Here is a 16,084-nt window from a genome sequence, read left to right on the forward strand (position 1 = left end):
AATTTTATCTCTATTGTTGTTTGACCATGTAGAGAAAGTCATTTTGGAATCAAATACACTTGTATGTAGATACAATATGAAAATCTTAGGCAAACAACAATCTCAAATAATCCATGATGGAAAAGACAAAAAAAAAATGGGTTAGGTGTTTTATATGGGGTTTTTTTTTTCTTTAACTCATGCAACAAAAATGATAATAACAACGGTTTTTCGTGCTCACTTTTTTTTTTTTTTTAACAATATTTTTGAAAAGATGAGAATAGATTGTAGATGCATTATTGTAAGATCGAATGAAAATCTAATAATACAATCGCTTGCCTGATTCAAATCGTTAATTACATGATATTATTTATATATGTACATATATCTTTTAGATTATTGAATTTATAAATTAACAAGTGATGATAACAATAGTAGCTTCACAATCAAATCTTTTTTAATTTTATCGAAACCACTAGAATTTTCTTTTTCTTTATGGTTATAAAGAATCACAATGATCATCTAGTTAGCTTCATAATCAAATATGATTATAGCCAATATCACCAATGTCACAAGTAATCGAAACTTGGATTCGATTACTTACTCTTCAGAAACATACGGTGATACGAGGGCTCTCTCACTTTCAAGCCTTCATGTTAATTGTAGGGTCAATATGCTTTTATTGTCCCCTTAAAACATTCTCCCATCCAAATCTTGAATTACTCTTCCTATGTCTCTACGATTTAAAACCTGTACATGTATTCCACCGATGGCATAACCTCATAATTCTCAATTTTGACAAAATCTCTACTATTATCATAAATGGATCTCTGTCTAATGCATAAGAATTTTTTTGTTACAGCCCAGCCCATGCGATGCTTTTTCGTTTATACTTTAGCCTAATTACATCTTAAACCAAGTAAAATCCTAATAACAAAGAAGAATTATTTTGCAATCAAAAAGTTGGTTTAGTGACGTGTATATTTTGGTTCTTCCATAATTTGTCATCATATTTCCTTTTTATAGTTTGACCAAAAACAAGATTTTCTTCTATAAATAATAAGGAATGCATTAATTTTTTAATTTCTTTCCAGTTTTATAAATAAAAACTTTTAAAAAATCAATTAGGTTTTTATTACCTAAAAATTTTTCACCCATATATTTTGGCTACTTGTAATCCTTGTTATCTCTTCGTAATACATCTGACATATTTTTAATCCACACATCATCTCTCTAAGTGTACTTCAAAGTAAAACGTGAGTTGCTTCCCTCTCTCAATCCTAAAGACCTTTCACATTCATCGCCCATCCAAATCCAAGATGATGGAGGACCGGATCAGTGAACTCCCAGATGATGTGTTGGTCATGATCCTACATAAACTGGTCACAGAAGATGTCATCAAGACAAGTGTGTTGTCTAAACGATGGAAGAATGTATGGAAAAAGGTTCCATACCTCGTCTTTTATATGCAAAAGGCTATCGTAACCAACATGGAAAATCTGACCGATCATTCTCATCGTGTTGCCAAAGAAATAACAAAGGTTATTTTCTCTCTATTTTCCAGTATTCGATCTCTCTCTCTATTGTTGTTTGACCATGGTACTGATGGTTAAATTGATGATTACATTTTTGATTGTAATACACTTGTATATTTATACAATACGAAAATCTTAGACAACTAGAGCTAAGCAACAATCTCAGATAATCCATGATGGAAAAGACAACAAAAAGTTTACTCTATGATTTTCTTCTCTACAACTTTTATAAAAAACCACAAGAAATTTTCTTATTGCAAAAGGTCATATATGGGTTTTATATTAAAATGTGGTGATAACAACGGTTTTTCGCACAATTTGTTTGTTTTTTTTTTTTTTTGAGCATTGATCAATATATTTGAAAAGATGAGCATAGATTGGAGATGCATTATTATAAGATTTAATGAAAATCTAATAATACATCTCTTGGTTGATTCAAATAGTTAATTACGTGATATTATATGTTAGATATAACTTGAATATGATTGGGCCCATAACTTTAGGCCCAATCCGTTTAGATCAACTAGGGTTGTTTCCCTATAAATATTTTCCTAAACCCTAACCTCCATGTATTCTGAAATATGTATTTTCCCTATTAATAAAGTTTTCTCTTTGCCCGTGGAGATAGCCAACTTTGTTTGGTGAACCACGTTAAAATCTGTGTCATTTATCTTTGTTCTATATCATGTTGCTCACATTCGTTATAACAAACTAGTATAAGAGCACAAGGTTTTTCATTCTGTGTTTTTTGTGAGAATTTCGGGCAGTTTCGGATCCGTGCAAATTTGGTGCAGTTTCAGATTCATGCAAAATTCGTGTTAGGGCACAAAGGTTATTTTTCTGCGTTCGTGCGATTTTCGGGCTGAATTAGTATTGTCTGATTTTTGGCTGAAACCGATTCGTCCAGATTTCGGGCAGAATTAACTTTGTGCAGAAGTAGGTTTGTGCAGGTCCGTGCAAAATCAGGTTCGTGCAAGATCCGTGCAAAAAAAGATTTGTGCAGAAGTAGGTTCTGAGAATTTTCGCAATTATAATCTAGTGAGGAAATATGTGTGAAGAACATGAAGATCGACAAGAATTCTGGGGGAAACTATTTCTGTTTCAGGTCCAAGGTAGGACATCTGTTTCAGTGGATGTTTTGCTCTATGGGTGATTTGGACTGGTGGGTCATCATGATTTTGATAGACATATTCATATTGAGCTTATGGTCTGTGTTGAACAGTTGTTCTTTGTTGGACATCTGGTCCGTGGTAGGCATCTGGTTGAGTAAGTATCAAGTGGTTGATACAGTTACAGAGAATCAAGCCTCTAAGTTTCTAGCTAGTGGCAGTAAAGAACTTGGGAAGGGAAAGAAGAACAGAAGGTGTAACCTGTTTTCAAAGGGTCCTTAGTTAGATGATTTCTGTAGTACTACACAGAGAAAGAGCATAGGAAGTCAGATTGTAATAGGAGAAAACAATCTGAGTTTGTAACTGTAACAGAAGATGACACCATGTTTGAACTGGATTTTGCTCTTGTTGTTGATGAGAACACACATTTATCTAATGTGTGCATTCATGTTTTTGGAGCATTCTATCATATGCGTACAAGGATACATGATGGTAGATTCAGCATACTGAACGATGTGAGATATGTTCCGTCGATGGAGAAGAATTTGATGTTTTTTAGCTTGTTTTACAGCAGAGATCTCAAATTTTCTGGTGCAAACGGAGGTTTGAAAGTCGTTCAAGGTTCTGATGTGGTTCTGAAGGGTGTCATAAGTGGTACCTTGTATATCCTACAAGGGTTCACAGTTACAGGTTATGCGAATGTTGCATTTGTAGAGTTTCACAAGGAGGATATGACTAAGTTGTGTCATATGAAGCTTGATTATATGAGTGAAAGAGGGATGCAAATTCTGATGATGGAAGATTTTCTGTGTTGTCAGAATACCAAGAGGATGCGGACAGACAATGATCTGAAATTGTGTTCATCGAAGTTTAATCAGTTGTGTGAGGACGAAGAGACTACTCGACATTACACAGTCAGGAGTGCACTACTGCAGAAGGGTGTAGCTGAACAAATGAATCAGACATTGTTAGAGAGAGCGAGGTGTATGCTCTCGAGTGTTAGTTTGCAGAAGAGATTTTGGGCTGAAACTATAAGTTCAACCTGCTATTTGATCAATGGTGGACCGCACACTGATATCAAGTGCAGGACTTCTACAGGGATGTGGTCTGAGAATGGTAGCTTTGGTAAAAAGGTGGAGCTGAAAGGTGATTTACAGCAACACGAACAGAGTAAAGAGCTACAGACAAACGTTTCTGCAGCAGAATATATCCAAACAGGTAATACACCATCTGAGAGTAAACGTTACAGTATTGTCTTACACCGAATAAGAAGAACTGGGGTTGAACCAACTCAGAGGTACGATTTTGAGGATACTCTTTGCAGTATCAATTTTCACCAAACAAGAACAAATAGAGTTGGAGTTACACAGAGATTTGGTTTTAAGGATATTGTAATCGTTGAGCTTCTGAAGGGGCGTCAGGCTCCTAATGAAGCATTAAGCCTCTAAAGAGGTAGTAAGCCCCTGGTGGGCATACAGTCCCTTTAAGGGACAAAGGCCTCTGAAAAGACAACATGCCCTTTATAGGGAAGACAATCCATGAAGGGATGTCAGGCCTTGAGGTGGAGCAGTCTCCTAAGGTGGAGAAGAAAGGTATTCAGATAGAGTACCAGAGATGTGAGTATGTCTGCCGTGTACCAGAGATGTAAGTATGTTTACTGTGAACCAGAGATGTGAGTATGTCTGCTGTGTACCAGAGATGTGAGTATGTCTGTTGTGTTTATGTGAAAACGTTGGTAACGATTCTCACATATTTTTTGTTGTTGTGTTGATGATATGCTCATTGCTGGAAACAATATGGATGATATTGTTGAGTTTTGAAAGGGCTACTGGGAGAAGAGGTTGAGATTCGTAGGGATAGGTGTTCTCAGAGATTGTGGTTATCTCAGAGAAGCTATAGAGAAAAGATACTTGAAAGGTTTGACATGTGAATGCAAAACCTGTGTCTACTCTTTTGGCGAATCACTGGAAGCTCTCAGCACGTCAGTGCCCTATGTTTGATGAGGAGATCGGAAACATGGCACAAGTTCTTTATATTAATGCAGTTGGTTGTCTGATGTATGCGATGGTTTGCACAAGACCAGATCTAAACCTGGGAGGAAGCACTGTAATGCAGTGGAATGGATTCTCAGGTATTTGAAGGGTACTACAGATCGTGGTCTCATGTTTAGAGGACATGAGTACAAGGCAGAAATCATGGGTTTTCATTGATTCAGATTATGCAGGTGATCTTGATAACTGGAGGTCCGGGTTGCAGTCTGTTGTTGCAATGTCAACCACTAAAGCAACATACATAGGCATTATGGGTTAAAGGACTTGTAATGGTGTGGGTGTTGAGCAAGGTAGAGTTCAGCTACACTGTGATAGTCAGAGTGTTTTATCTCTGGCTAAGAATCAAGTGTAATATGGTAGGATTTAGCACATTGAGGTAAAATATCACAAATTAGAGAGTTATCAGTTTATGGTGTGATTTTACTCAAGAAGGTGTACACGTCTGCGAATGCAGCTGATATGTTAACCAAGCCAGTCACCATGGAGAAGTTCAAGCACTGTTTGGATTTTCTCCAGGTCTTTCATTGTTAGATGAAGACAAAAGGTTCCCCAAAGCTAACAAGGAGTTGAAGTTGAAGTCATTGAGATTTTGTCGTCAAGGTGGAGATTGTTATTCCAAAGTGGCTTGAAATCTCTGAAGACCTCTACAAAGATGTAAAAGATTGCATAAGGTGTACAAGGCTTTTACTGGGCTTTTGTAGAGACCGACTCAAGGTAATTTAGGCTTATGGTGGAGTAGTTGGCCTACGTGAGGCTTTTTGAGTTTTCGGAAGAAGCATCTGGCTTATGAAAGGCATTCTGGTTTCTGAAGATGAATGTAGCCTAAGTGAGGTTTTCTGGATTCTGATGAAGTATCCGACTTCAGCAAGGAATTTTGGCTTCTAGTGAAGCATTTGGTCCCGGTGGGGAAAATTTCAACGAGGAATTTTGGCTTCTAGTGAAGCATTTGGCCTCGGTGGGGAAAATTTGGCTCTTTTGAGCATCTGGTCCCGATTGGGAAATTTTGGCTCTTTTGAGCATCTGGCTCGTTTGAGCATCTGACTTGTTTGAGCATCTGGTTCTTTTGAGCATCTGGCTCGTTTGAGCATCCGGCTCGTTGGAGCATCTGGCTCGTTGGAGCTTTTGGCTCGTTTGAGCTTCTGACTCGTTTGAGTGTATTGCTCGTTTGAGCATTTGGCTTTCGAAATAGCAGTGTGTTTTTTTGTTAAAAGAACATCTGGCTATAGTAGGAGCAGTTGGCTTCCGAAATAGCAGTATGTTCTTTGTTGAAGGTACATCTGGCTATAGTAGGAGCGTTTGGCTTCTGAAACAGCAGCATGTTCTTTGTTGAAGGAACATCTGGTTCTAGTAGGAGCTTCTAACTCGTTTGAGTGTCTTGCTCTTATGAGCATTTGGCTTCTGAAACAGCAGCATGTTCTTTGTTGAAGGAACATCTGGCTCTAGTAGGGGCGTATGGCTTCTGAAACAGCAGCATGTTCTTTGTTGAAGGAACATCTGGCTCTAGTAGGGACGTTTGGCTTCTGAAAAAACAGCATGTTCATGATGGAACATCTGGCTTTAGTAAGAGCAGTTAGCTCGTTGGAGCATATGGCTTCTGTAGAAGCATCTGGCTTGTTTAAGCAGATGGCTTGAAGAAGCATCTGGTCTCTTTTGGGACATTTGAAGCAAAGCAGGAGTCTGAATCTTGTTTCAGAGATCTGGTGGAGAAGTCTAGTGTATATGGCATTCACAATGCGCGCGGTACAGTTAGCGCTCTGAAAAGTGCTTCAGGTACATTTGTGTGGAGGATTCAAGTCAAGGTGGAGATTTATTAGATATGACTTGAATATGATTGGACCCATAGCTTTAGGCCCAATACATTTAGGTCAACTAGGGTTGTTTCCCTATAAATATTATCATAAACCCTAACCTTCATGTATTTTGAAATATGTATTCTCCCCGGTAATAAAGTTTTCTCTTTGGCCGTGGAGGTAGCCAACTTTGTTTGGTGAACCACGTTAAAATCTGTATCATTTATCTTTTTTCTCTATCATCTTGCTCACATTCGTTATAACATTATATATATATATATAGTTTAATGAATTTAACATGTGATGATAACTGTAGCTTCAGATTCAAATCTTTAATGCATATATATATATATATATATGTGTATTGACGACTTATATTTTGTATTTGTGTATAGTTGTTTTCTTAAAACCACTATAATCTTGTTTTCTTATAGGTTATAAACAATCACAATGGTCATCTTAAGGGCTGCACAATCGAACATGAGTATCACCAATGTCACAACGGTGTGCTGGAAACGTGGATTCGATTACTTACCCTTCAGAAACGTACCAGGAATCTCTCACTTTCAAACCTTCATGTTCATGGTAGGGGATATAATCAGCTCTACTTGCCCCCAAAAATATTCTCCCATCCATATCTCGCATCCCTCTTTCTATGTCTATACGAGTTAAAAACTGCATATGCCTTCAACCGATGTCATAACCTCCTGATTCTCAAACTTGAAAAAATCTCTATTGAGGTTGACGTGTTAAACACAATTATTGCATCGTGCCCTTCTCTCAAGGTGCTGGTGCTTAATAACCTAAAGCTCTTGCATGTGGCTTGCTCTAGTGTTGATGGTATTGAGGTGTATGCACCTCGTGTGGATATTTTCTCCATTGACTACCGTTTTGATGGGATATGTGACTTCGTCATCTATACCCCCAGAATTTTGTTTACTACAAAATATGAGTCTATAAACAAGGGGAGATTACTAACCATGACCTATAGTATTTCACATAAAGCTCGGGTAAGTACAAGCATTTGCATTATATATATATATATATATCATTTATATATTGTTTGACATGTTTAAGTTGTTTCTATGAATTGAAGGAGATAGAAAATCTTGGGGACATGTTCTTGGTGGGTAGAGATGCTAACTTTTTTCAGCAGCATAAATATTTGTCGGTGGTCGTGGATGTAATGAATTTGAAAGAAGTTGAGATGTTGCGAAATGTTTTAGTCGCATGGAATGGAACAATGTTAGGTCTCTTAATACTATTTAAGGTACGAACATTTTATGCTTCAATTTTAGTTAGACTTGATGTTTTGTTTCCGTCATCACTTATGCCTGATTAGTAGGTATCAATTGCAAAGCATGTTTATTTATGTTGTTGTATACATAGGGTAAGAATGTTTCAAAGGAAGAAGGTGAGTCTTCGATTGGTGGAACACAAGAGAAAAACTGGGAGGAAAAACTTGTTTCCCAATGCTGATTTCCGCGTGGAATCTGTGTGGATGTATCATTTCCGCGGTTCGAATAAGAAACAATTTGCATTAGCTTCACGTTTTATAACGCAAGGAACTGTGACGAAGAAGATGATGTTCGTGACACATTTGGTTCCTGAAAAGATGAAGTTAGATGCAGAAGCAGCAGTCGTCAAACTAAATAAACCTTCAAAGGGTAACGAAAATCTCAATATTGAATGCTTATGATGGTTTGAATCTAGTCCTATGTGACAAAATCTTGTCTTTTGATAAAAACATAAATCATGTTGTTTTCTTCTTCTTTTCTATAGTTACATTTTCTGTTGCCTGTTAAGTTTAAATAAATATTAAAATACAAGTTTCTTGCAATGACTTATAATTTATTTTACAGACCATTTAGATCCAATAAAATATATTTATTTCGGTATATATTTAATTTTCGATTACGAAAAAAGAAAGAAATTTCAGTTTATTTAAATTAAAAAAAAAAAACACTCGAAGTGGAAAACATGACTTAATTTCATTCAATAAAACTAAAAATCTTATAAGAAAAAAAAATTATTGAAAAAATCAGTCCAAAAATGAGAATAAACCGAGAAAAAAGACCCAACATCAATCATAATATAAAGAGCTTCCGTAGTCGAGTAGAGTTGAGCATTTGTTACGAAAATTTGGTTTCTGTGAGAAGTGGATTTTTTGGGTTATGTGCTATGTGACGTCAGTTCAATAGAAAGTCTTGCTAAATGGTCAACCCTATGGTGCTATAATTCCTACTCTATGGCTTCGGTAGAGGGATTCCCTGTCGCCTTATCTTTTTATTTTTGTCCATAGGTGCTCATTGTAAATCTCTGTACGGCAGAGTGGTCTAAACTTATTACGGGTATTAAAGTGTCGACAGCTTGTCCAACGATCTCTCATCTATTGTTTGCGGACGATAATCTTTTTTTTTTTTTTTTCTGTCGGGTCACGAAGGAGCAATGAAAGGTTGTTTTAGGGATACTTAAGCAGTATGAATGAGTATCTGGCCAACAAATCAATTTCCTGAAGTCTTCGATTTAGGTTGGGCATAAAGTGGATGTGAACTTACGCGAGGAATTAAAAGGTATTTTGGTCATCACCAATTTGGGTGGTATGAACTCCTATTTGGGCATACCGGAAAGTCTAGGTGGCCTAAAAATGAAATTTTTTTCATTCGTTCAGGATAGATTACAAAAACGGACAGGTGGCTGGCCTGCCAGACTGTTATCAAAGGGCGGGAAAGAGGTAATGATTAAGTCAGTGGCTACAGCTATCCCTACTTTTGTCATGTCTTGATTTTCTCTACGGTCACCCGAAAGCTTACTAGTGTGATATCTAACTTTTGGTGGAGCTCATCTAGGGAATCGTGGGATTTACATTGGGTTGATTGGGATAAAATGTGTTTTAGTAAGCGGGAAGGGGGGTTGTGATTTCGATGTTTGGATGACTGTAAAACTACTTTGTTGGCTAAACAGCTCTCGAGATTGATTACAGTTCTGGACTCACTATTTTCTAGGGTTTTTAAAGGTCGGTATTATAGGCATTCTGATCCGTTGGATCCAATGAAATATTACTCATCGTCTTATGGGTGGCGGATTATGATGTCTGCTCGCTCTCTGGTAAAGAAAAATGCTTATTAAATGGGTAAAATCCGGTGATTCCATCTTAGTATGGTCTGATCCCTAGATTCCTGCTCAAATCCCGAGACCAACACTGCGTTCGGGATCGTATTTCGATCCTGAAGTTCGAGTTAAAACCTTCGTTGACAGGAGCTCAAACTTATGGAATATGGCGTTGCTTTCAGCCACTTTTGAGCCGAAAGATGTTTCCCTTATTTATGTCTTACCTTTGGGTAGTCAAAACTTACTAGATAGGTTGGGTTGCCACTTGACAAAAACTAGACTTTATACGGTTAAATCTGGGTATAATGCTTTGCAGCAGCAGCGGGTTGCTTCCCTTGTTCTGCAAGCTTGTGGCCCAAATATTATACCTTTACAAGCCTTTGTTTCGCAAATCCGGTGTCCTCCGAACATTCAGCATTTTTGTGGCAAGCAATCACTGGTTGTATAGCAACAACAACTAATCTTCGGAAACGTGGAATAAGCTGTGATATTGAGTGTGCGCTTTGTGGCTGTTCGGAAGAGAAAATTAATCATGTCCTGTTTGAGTGTCCTCCGACGAGCCATGTTTGGGCTCTATCTCCATTTCCGACGGAATCGGGGGTTTTCCCTTCGGTGTCTGTCTATGCAAACATGGACTCTTTGTTTTGACAATTTCAGCAGGTTTCTTCGGTGGATATCTATCCTTGGATTCTATGGTATATTTGGAAAGCTCGAAATGGTTACATTTTTAGTAATCTGGATTCTAACCCACTAGCGATTATGCGCTTACCGGAGGATGAATCCAAGGTTTGGTTCTCGGCGCAGGAGGATCCTTTGGGGGGGGGGGGATTCCCCACAAGCTGGGTCCTGACCTGGTTTTAGGGGTACTAATAATTTGGTGGTGGATAGGCCTGTAACAAGTTATCGATGTTTTGTGGATGGATCTTGGAAGGCGATAGACCATCATGCTAGTCGTGGATGGTATTGTATTTCTCCTGTAGGGGAGTCCTCCACTATGGGTGCAGCTAATCTCCGACGTAGTCTCTACCCACTCCATGTAGAGGTAGAAGCGCTAGTCTCGGCATTGTGGCGTATGATTGGTGCAGATAATCAGGATGTCGTATTCCTTACGGACTGTTTTGACTTGGTGAAGATGGTGTCTTTGCTTTCCGAGTGGCCTGCATTCAAGTCTTATTTGGATGAGATTGAAGTTGATAAGGATGAATTTCTCTCCTTCTCTTTAGTCTTAATTCTCTGATCGCAGAATGGTAAAGCGGACAAGCTGGCGAGACGTGTTCGTATAGATTCACATTTAATTACATATGTAAACGATTTACGGTCCAATTGGCTCGTTTGAACTGATCTTGTACTTTGTTGACCAAAAAAAAAATCCGTGGTGATGATGTTTCTTGTAAGAAAAAAAAATCGCTTTATTAGAATTCTCGAGAGATTCTGTGTCTACAAGGACGACGAGTTGGTAAGTGGTACGTTTTTTCTGTAAATACATTTTGATTGTTTCAAATGGGAATGATTAAGTTGCGATTTAATCTATCATCCCCATTTAGATCTAGGGTTAGGGACCTTAGGGTTTGAAAGATATGTTCTAATTCTAGGGTTTCTTCTCCCTGTTTCCCCTATTGAATTACAAATGGCGCTTTCATGATTTTTTGATTTAATTTTTTGTGGTTTCTAAGTTGGTGAATTTATTTATTGATTTTCACTTCTGACGGCTTGTCTTATTAATGCATTTGATTTTTGAATATCCGTGATCAGGGAGGATGGCATCAATTTCTATCTCTCGTTATCTCCGTCCTAATTCAATCTTCTTCAGATTCTATCCATACGGTACAGGGTAAGACAGTGGTGCGCTAAGTTGTCTCCTTTTATTCTGGTTACAAACAAACAAACAAATGTATGATATTTTTGACTCTTTTTGTTCGAACTGTGTTTCGTGTTTCTAGGACGCTCTCTGCTAAGGAGGACATGAAAGAGGAGGTCGTACGACTAGGAGTTGACCTCTCACTCTGTGTAGCTGAATCCATGTTCTGTGTGATGACATTCGTACTTTGTTGTGGTTCTGCTACATGTTACGGATACGCATAATACCACGCTCCTCTCCCGTGTCAGAAAGGCTGGTTCATGTTATTGGTGATGTCTACTCTAAAACATATCGAACCGAAGCATGGAGTTTACCAGGATGTTGCCTACTCGTTTTAGTTTGGATTGATCGATACCACTTGGAAGGATTTTGCTGAAGGAGTCATGGTCTTGCATCGCCTTGTTATGCTTCTCAGAAGGAAAGATTGCTACTTTGATGATCGACTACGTACTCTCTTCGGCTCTTGCAAAATTCAAGCAATTGCTCAAAATGCTTCAGGATAAATTGAGGTCCGCAAAACATGTGTCAGAGGCGAACAGGTTTGTTAGGGATGCAATGGAGTCCGACATCTACGACTTGTGGAAGTCGCTCTGGAACGAGAGCAGGGACCGCATTCCAGTCGCCTACTTGTTTCTTCCTTCATGCTTGGATTATTTCTATGGCTTATATTTCCCATTTTGCTAATCAAAGTAATTGTTATATATTTTAGGTTTACTACTGATCAGAATCAAACTATCTTTAAATATATATAAACCGAATTTTGCTTGATGGTTGTGATAAATAGTTGGAAGTGATAGTGTCCTTTTTGTACTTCTCTTCCTCTGGCGAGTAAGTACAAACATTGCATATGTAGAGATCAAACTGGTTCTTGTTGTTCTTGTAATGATATGATATGTTATTTTGTTTATTATTTCACAAGTTAGGGCAACGGAGCTCTCGATTGAAAGTTGGCATAATTATGTTTTCCTAGACACACATGGGTTCACGGATTACATGACAGCATCTCAATCTCATACTAATTAAGTACTAACTATATAACTAAATAGCCTCCACTGGAATTAATTAAAGATATAAAACACACTTGGTTAAGCCAAAAAGAGGGCACATGTAACCACTACAACAAATTTGGGTTTTGGTAGCAGTTCTTTGTAGCACTAATTCAGTAACTGCTACTAAAAGTGCCAAAATAGATTGTGAGCTCTATTGTAGCATTAAATTAGTGCTGGGAAAAATTTTCAATAAGCGGGAACCCAAAAATCATTACAATAGCTGAAAAATCATTTGAAGGCAAAACACTTAGCCAAAACTTTGTTTTTCCGCCACTCTCTCTTACTCGGACCAAACACTTAAAAAAACATTTGGCAAAAAAAAATATCTCATTTTCTTAGAAAATCGATTCCCCATCCTCCGTCGCCTCTCAAACTCCGTCGCCACCACCACGGAGACAACAACACACCAACAAACCTTTGTCGCCTTTCGAACACCGATGACAGAGTGAAAACAAAACCACCGATGTCGCTTCCGCTTCCCTCCGATTCAGATTCTGGATATGAGACTGATTCTGATGGCTTCTTACAGGGCCTCCACGCCTTCTTCTTCCCTTCTCTCACGGTTCTCTCTCTCTCTCTCTCTCTTCTCAAGGAAACAAAGTTAGAGTCTTTTTTTTATCTCGGTGGTGATTATGTGAAATGGAAGCTTCGTGTGTACCTTTCTTTTTTTCTTCTTGGTGATTCGGTTCTAGGGTTAAATACTTAGCCTTTAATCGTTCCTCTAGGTGAATGTTCCTCCTTTGACATTTTTCTGAATCTTATTCAACGGATTTAAGTCCTACTACTTTTTGCTTTTTATGCCTTCATTGTTGTGTGGATTCTTATGTTTGAATTATTATTGATTTTGTTTGTTTGGTATACATAGGCTGGAGCTGGAGAAGAAAAGGTAGGCTTGTTTTTGTTGTTTTTCCTCATATTAGTACCTTAGCTAGGATTGGTATTTGTACAAGGTTCTGCTGGGTTTTAGATGAAGAGTATGAATGTTAAAAGTCTGAATCTTTCTACTTTTAATTGGGGCTGATTTGTGCAGTTTGTTATATTTCTTCTTTAGCAATGTGTCTATTGCAGTTGACAACTCGCTAAGCCCAGCTCACACCCTCATTCAAGGGAGTGACAGAACAGACGGAACCTTCTCAAGGGACTTACTACTGATTAAAATATTGCTCCGCCATGTAAATGTTTTGTATAACTTTCTACTCTTTCCATCTGTGTTGTTTAACTGTGTTCTTACAAATATTTTTTGGGTGCAGGAAGTTGCTACTTTGGGGACTGTAAGTCCTTAAGTATTGTGGTGAGACTGAGTTTCTCGATAAATTGGAGATGGTGAGGATTAATGGCTGCAAGAAAGGTAACTAACTTCTCTCAATGCGGTCTGATATTCTTCTATCAGCACTTTTTTTAGAACTCTAAAGTCATCAAGACATGTATAGTTTTTGTCTTGTATGTTTCATTACGTCATTTTTCTTCTACAGAGATTGAGATTAATTTGATAGTTGAATTCTAATGTTTGCAGGTGACTCTTCCAATATGATAGGAAGCCAAGTAGTCACCCTCGGTGTATCAAGATCTTGGTTTCGTACTATATACCAAGTGTTCCCATCTGTTGGAGCTTGTTGAAGAATAATAAATCCTCAATTGCTGATTTTGATCCAAGGTAAAAAAGTGCTTTTATTTTTTTAAAGTTAAGTTAGTTAGGTTAAGTTAGTTTTTTTTTTGGGATCTCATTGTAGATTGTTAGGTCTGCTAATTCGCATATTACCAATTCAGTGACTCTTGGTTCCAAATTCGTTTTGGTGGTCATAGTCTTCTTTAGTTATGGTTTGGTTCTAAGCGAGTAAGAATCTCTTTCCAATCTTCTCTGTTTTCTCTCTTGTGGTGATGTACCTCTTCACATCTGGAGTTTAGTTAGCTTTGTAGGAATTGATACTCACATATGAATTCATTTGGCATTTGTTTTCACAGCTATTGATCTATAAGGGGGCCTGTTTTAGCTGCCATTAACTCCAACGAGTTTGTTCTTCTCTCTATTTCTCCGCGTGTAAGATGGCTGCAAGATAGGAAGCCAAAAACACATCTGCTTTGAAGTCCCAGATTGAATAGCTACAACAAGAGAGGGATGGATTTCAAAGGATGGTGATTGGAAACCAGGTTTGTAAACACTTTAAATCCATTTTCCTGTTCTTCATATCTCTTGTTTAACCCTTTGTAACATTTGCGAGTTCACCAACCTTAGGAAAGTAAGAGTTTTACCATTGCTTATGACCGATTCAATTTTATTATGCTGACACTCTTTTATTTTTCCAACTTACAGTTACTATAAGGTGATCTGCTGATGGTATGAGTGGAGATCTACTAGGACTGCTTCGGTTTCTTTATTACTTGGTTTGGTGAAGAAATGTACTTGCCTTCTTTTTCTTTATGACTTGGTGATTCAAGCATTTGTATCTTTTGGGTATTTGATAGAATGATTTTATGTAAAATGTATGGTTTATAAATTTAATGTAATATTAATTTTATTTATGAATCAATTTGCAATTTATATTTTATGCACTATAGGTTTCAAATAATTGAAATGTAGAACATAATAATATACATTACAGCAGCATTATCAAAATGAACAAAACAATATTTTACAGCACGAAACGTTTGCTATAAAAACAAACATAATAACACGAACTAAGCGCTAGTTAATAATATTAAATAGCAGAGTATTAGCGCTATAATAGGTCAATCTATCATAGCGCGTAAAAACTGCTATGGTAGGAGGGGGGTCTACTATAGCTCCTCATTATACATCGTTTTCAAATGCGCTACGAAAGCCCTTTAGTAGCATTTTCCGTGTGCTAGTAATGTCCATATTTCTTGTAGTGAACTTGGCTGCTAGTCACATCTCAATCTCATTGTTCCAGAACCGTTTTTTTTTTGTTTCTTAGCAAAACAATACATTTTGGAAACAAAATAGGTTTTATAGTACAGTTACTATTTAAAACTAGAAAAATCTCCCATATGTACTATTTGTATAATAGAGATGGTGTGAGATAGAGAAAATGTGGGGTTGGGTCCAAATGTGCAAAATTACAAGTAAGGGTATCCTTGTTTTTAGATTTGTTTTTTTATTTTTTTTGATCACATTCATCTTTTTCTAATTATTCAAATATTTATTAATATATCTTTTGTTTCCAAATTTTTTCCACATAAAAAAATCTATGTTTTTTTCTTGATAATTTGATATGCATTTTGTTTGATGATTTTATTTGACAATATTAAATATTTTTTACATCTTTGTATCCGTACACTTTTTTAAGTGCACAAATGTTTATACACCTTATTAAGTGTACAGATGCATGTACACATTATTAAGTACAAATATAATTTGTTTAATACTTAGAGTTTTAAATGTGTGTACTGCAATGATTTTGTAAAAATTACATATATATACTTAATAATGTGTACAGACATCTGTACACTTGTGTCTAAACATCTGAACACTTAAAAGGTGTACAGACATCAGTACATTTAATAATGTGTACAAACATTTGTACACTTAATAAGGTGTATAGACATCTGTACACTTAAAAATGTGTACGGATACAAAAGATGTA

At 37.1% G+C, this 16,084-nt stretch overlaps 2 protein-coding genes, 1 long non-coding RNA gene and 1 pseudogene across 4 annotated transcripts; all 4 read left to right on the forward strand.

Moving 5' to 3' along the window:
* Positions 1–1,195: 1,195 nt before the first annotated feature.
* On the forward strand, positions 1,196–8,191 carry LOC104753660 (putative F-box protein At1g67390; annotated as a pseudogene). Its single transcript, XR_015583591.1, has 4 exons — positions 1,196–1,520; positions 6,899–7,474; positions 7,561–7,734; positions 7,854–8,191. The product of XR_015583591.1 is annotated as a putative F-box protein At1g67390 (transcript).
* Positions 8,192–9,741: 1,550 nt separating this feature from the next.
* On the forward strand, positions 9,742–10,812 carry LOC147925670 (uncharacterized). Its single transcript, XM_087492716.1, has 3 exons — positions 9,742–10,014; positions 10,233–10,361; positions 10,507–10,812. The coding sequence occupies exons 1-3, from the start codon at positions 9,742–9,744 to the stop codon at positions 10,810–10,812; spliced, it is 708 nt and encodes a 235-aa protein (XP_087348842.1).
* A 520-nt stretch (positions 10,813–11,332) lies between these two features.
* LOC147925671 (uncharacterized) lies at positions 11,333–12,117 on the forward strand. Its single transcript, XM_087492717.1, has 3 exons — positions 11,333–11,406; positions 11,516–11,615; positions 11,812–12,117. The coding sequence occupies exons 1-3, from the start codon at positions 11,333–11,335 to the stop codon at positions 12,115–12,117; spliced, it is 480 nt and encodes a 159-aa protein (XP_087348843.1).
* Positions 12,118–13,793: 1,676 nt separating this feature from the next.
* Positions 13,794–14,316, forward strand: LOC109129606 (uncharacterized). The gene is made up of 3 exons (XR_015583947.1): positions 13,794–13,830; positions 13,996–14,136; positions 14,250–14,316. It is a non-coding gene; the product is annotated as an uncharacterized LOC109129606 (long non-coding RNA).
* Positions 14,317–16,084: the final 1,768 nt, after the last annotated feature.

The sequence above is a fragment of the Camelina sativa genome, chromosome 16, assembly GCF_030686135.1.
Source record: "Camelina sativa cultivar CO46 ecotype springtype chromosome 16, ASM3068613v1".
NCBI lineage: Eukaryota > Viridiplantae > Streptophyta > Magnoliopsida > Brassicales > Brassicaceae > Camelina > Camelina sativa.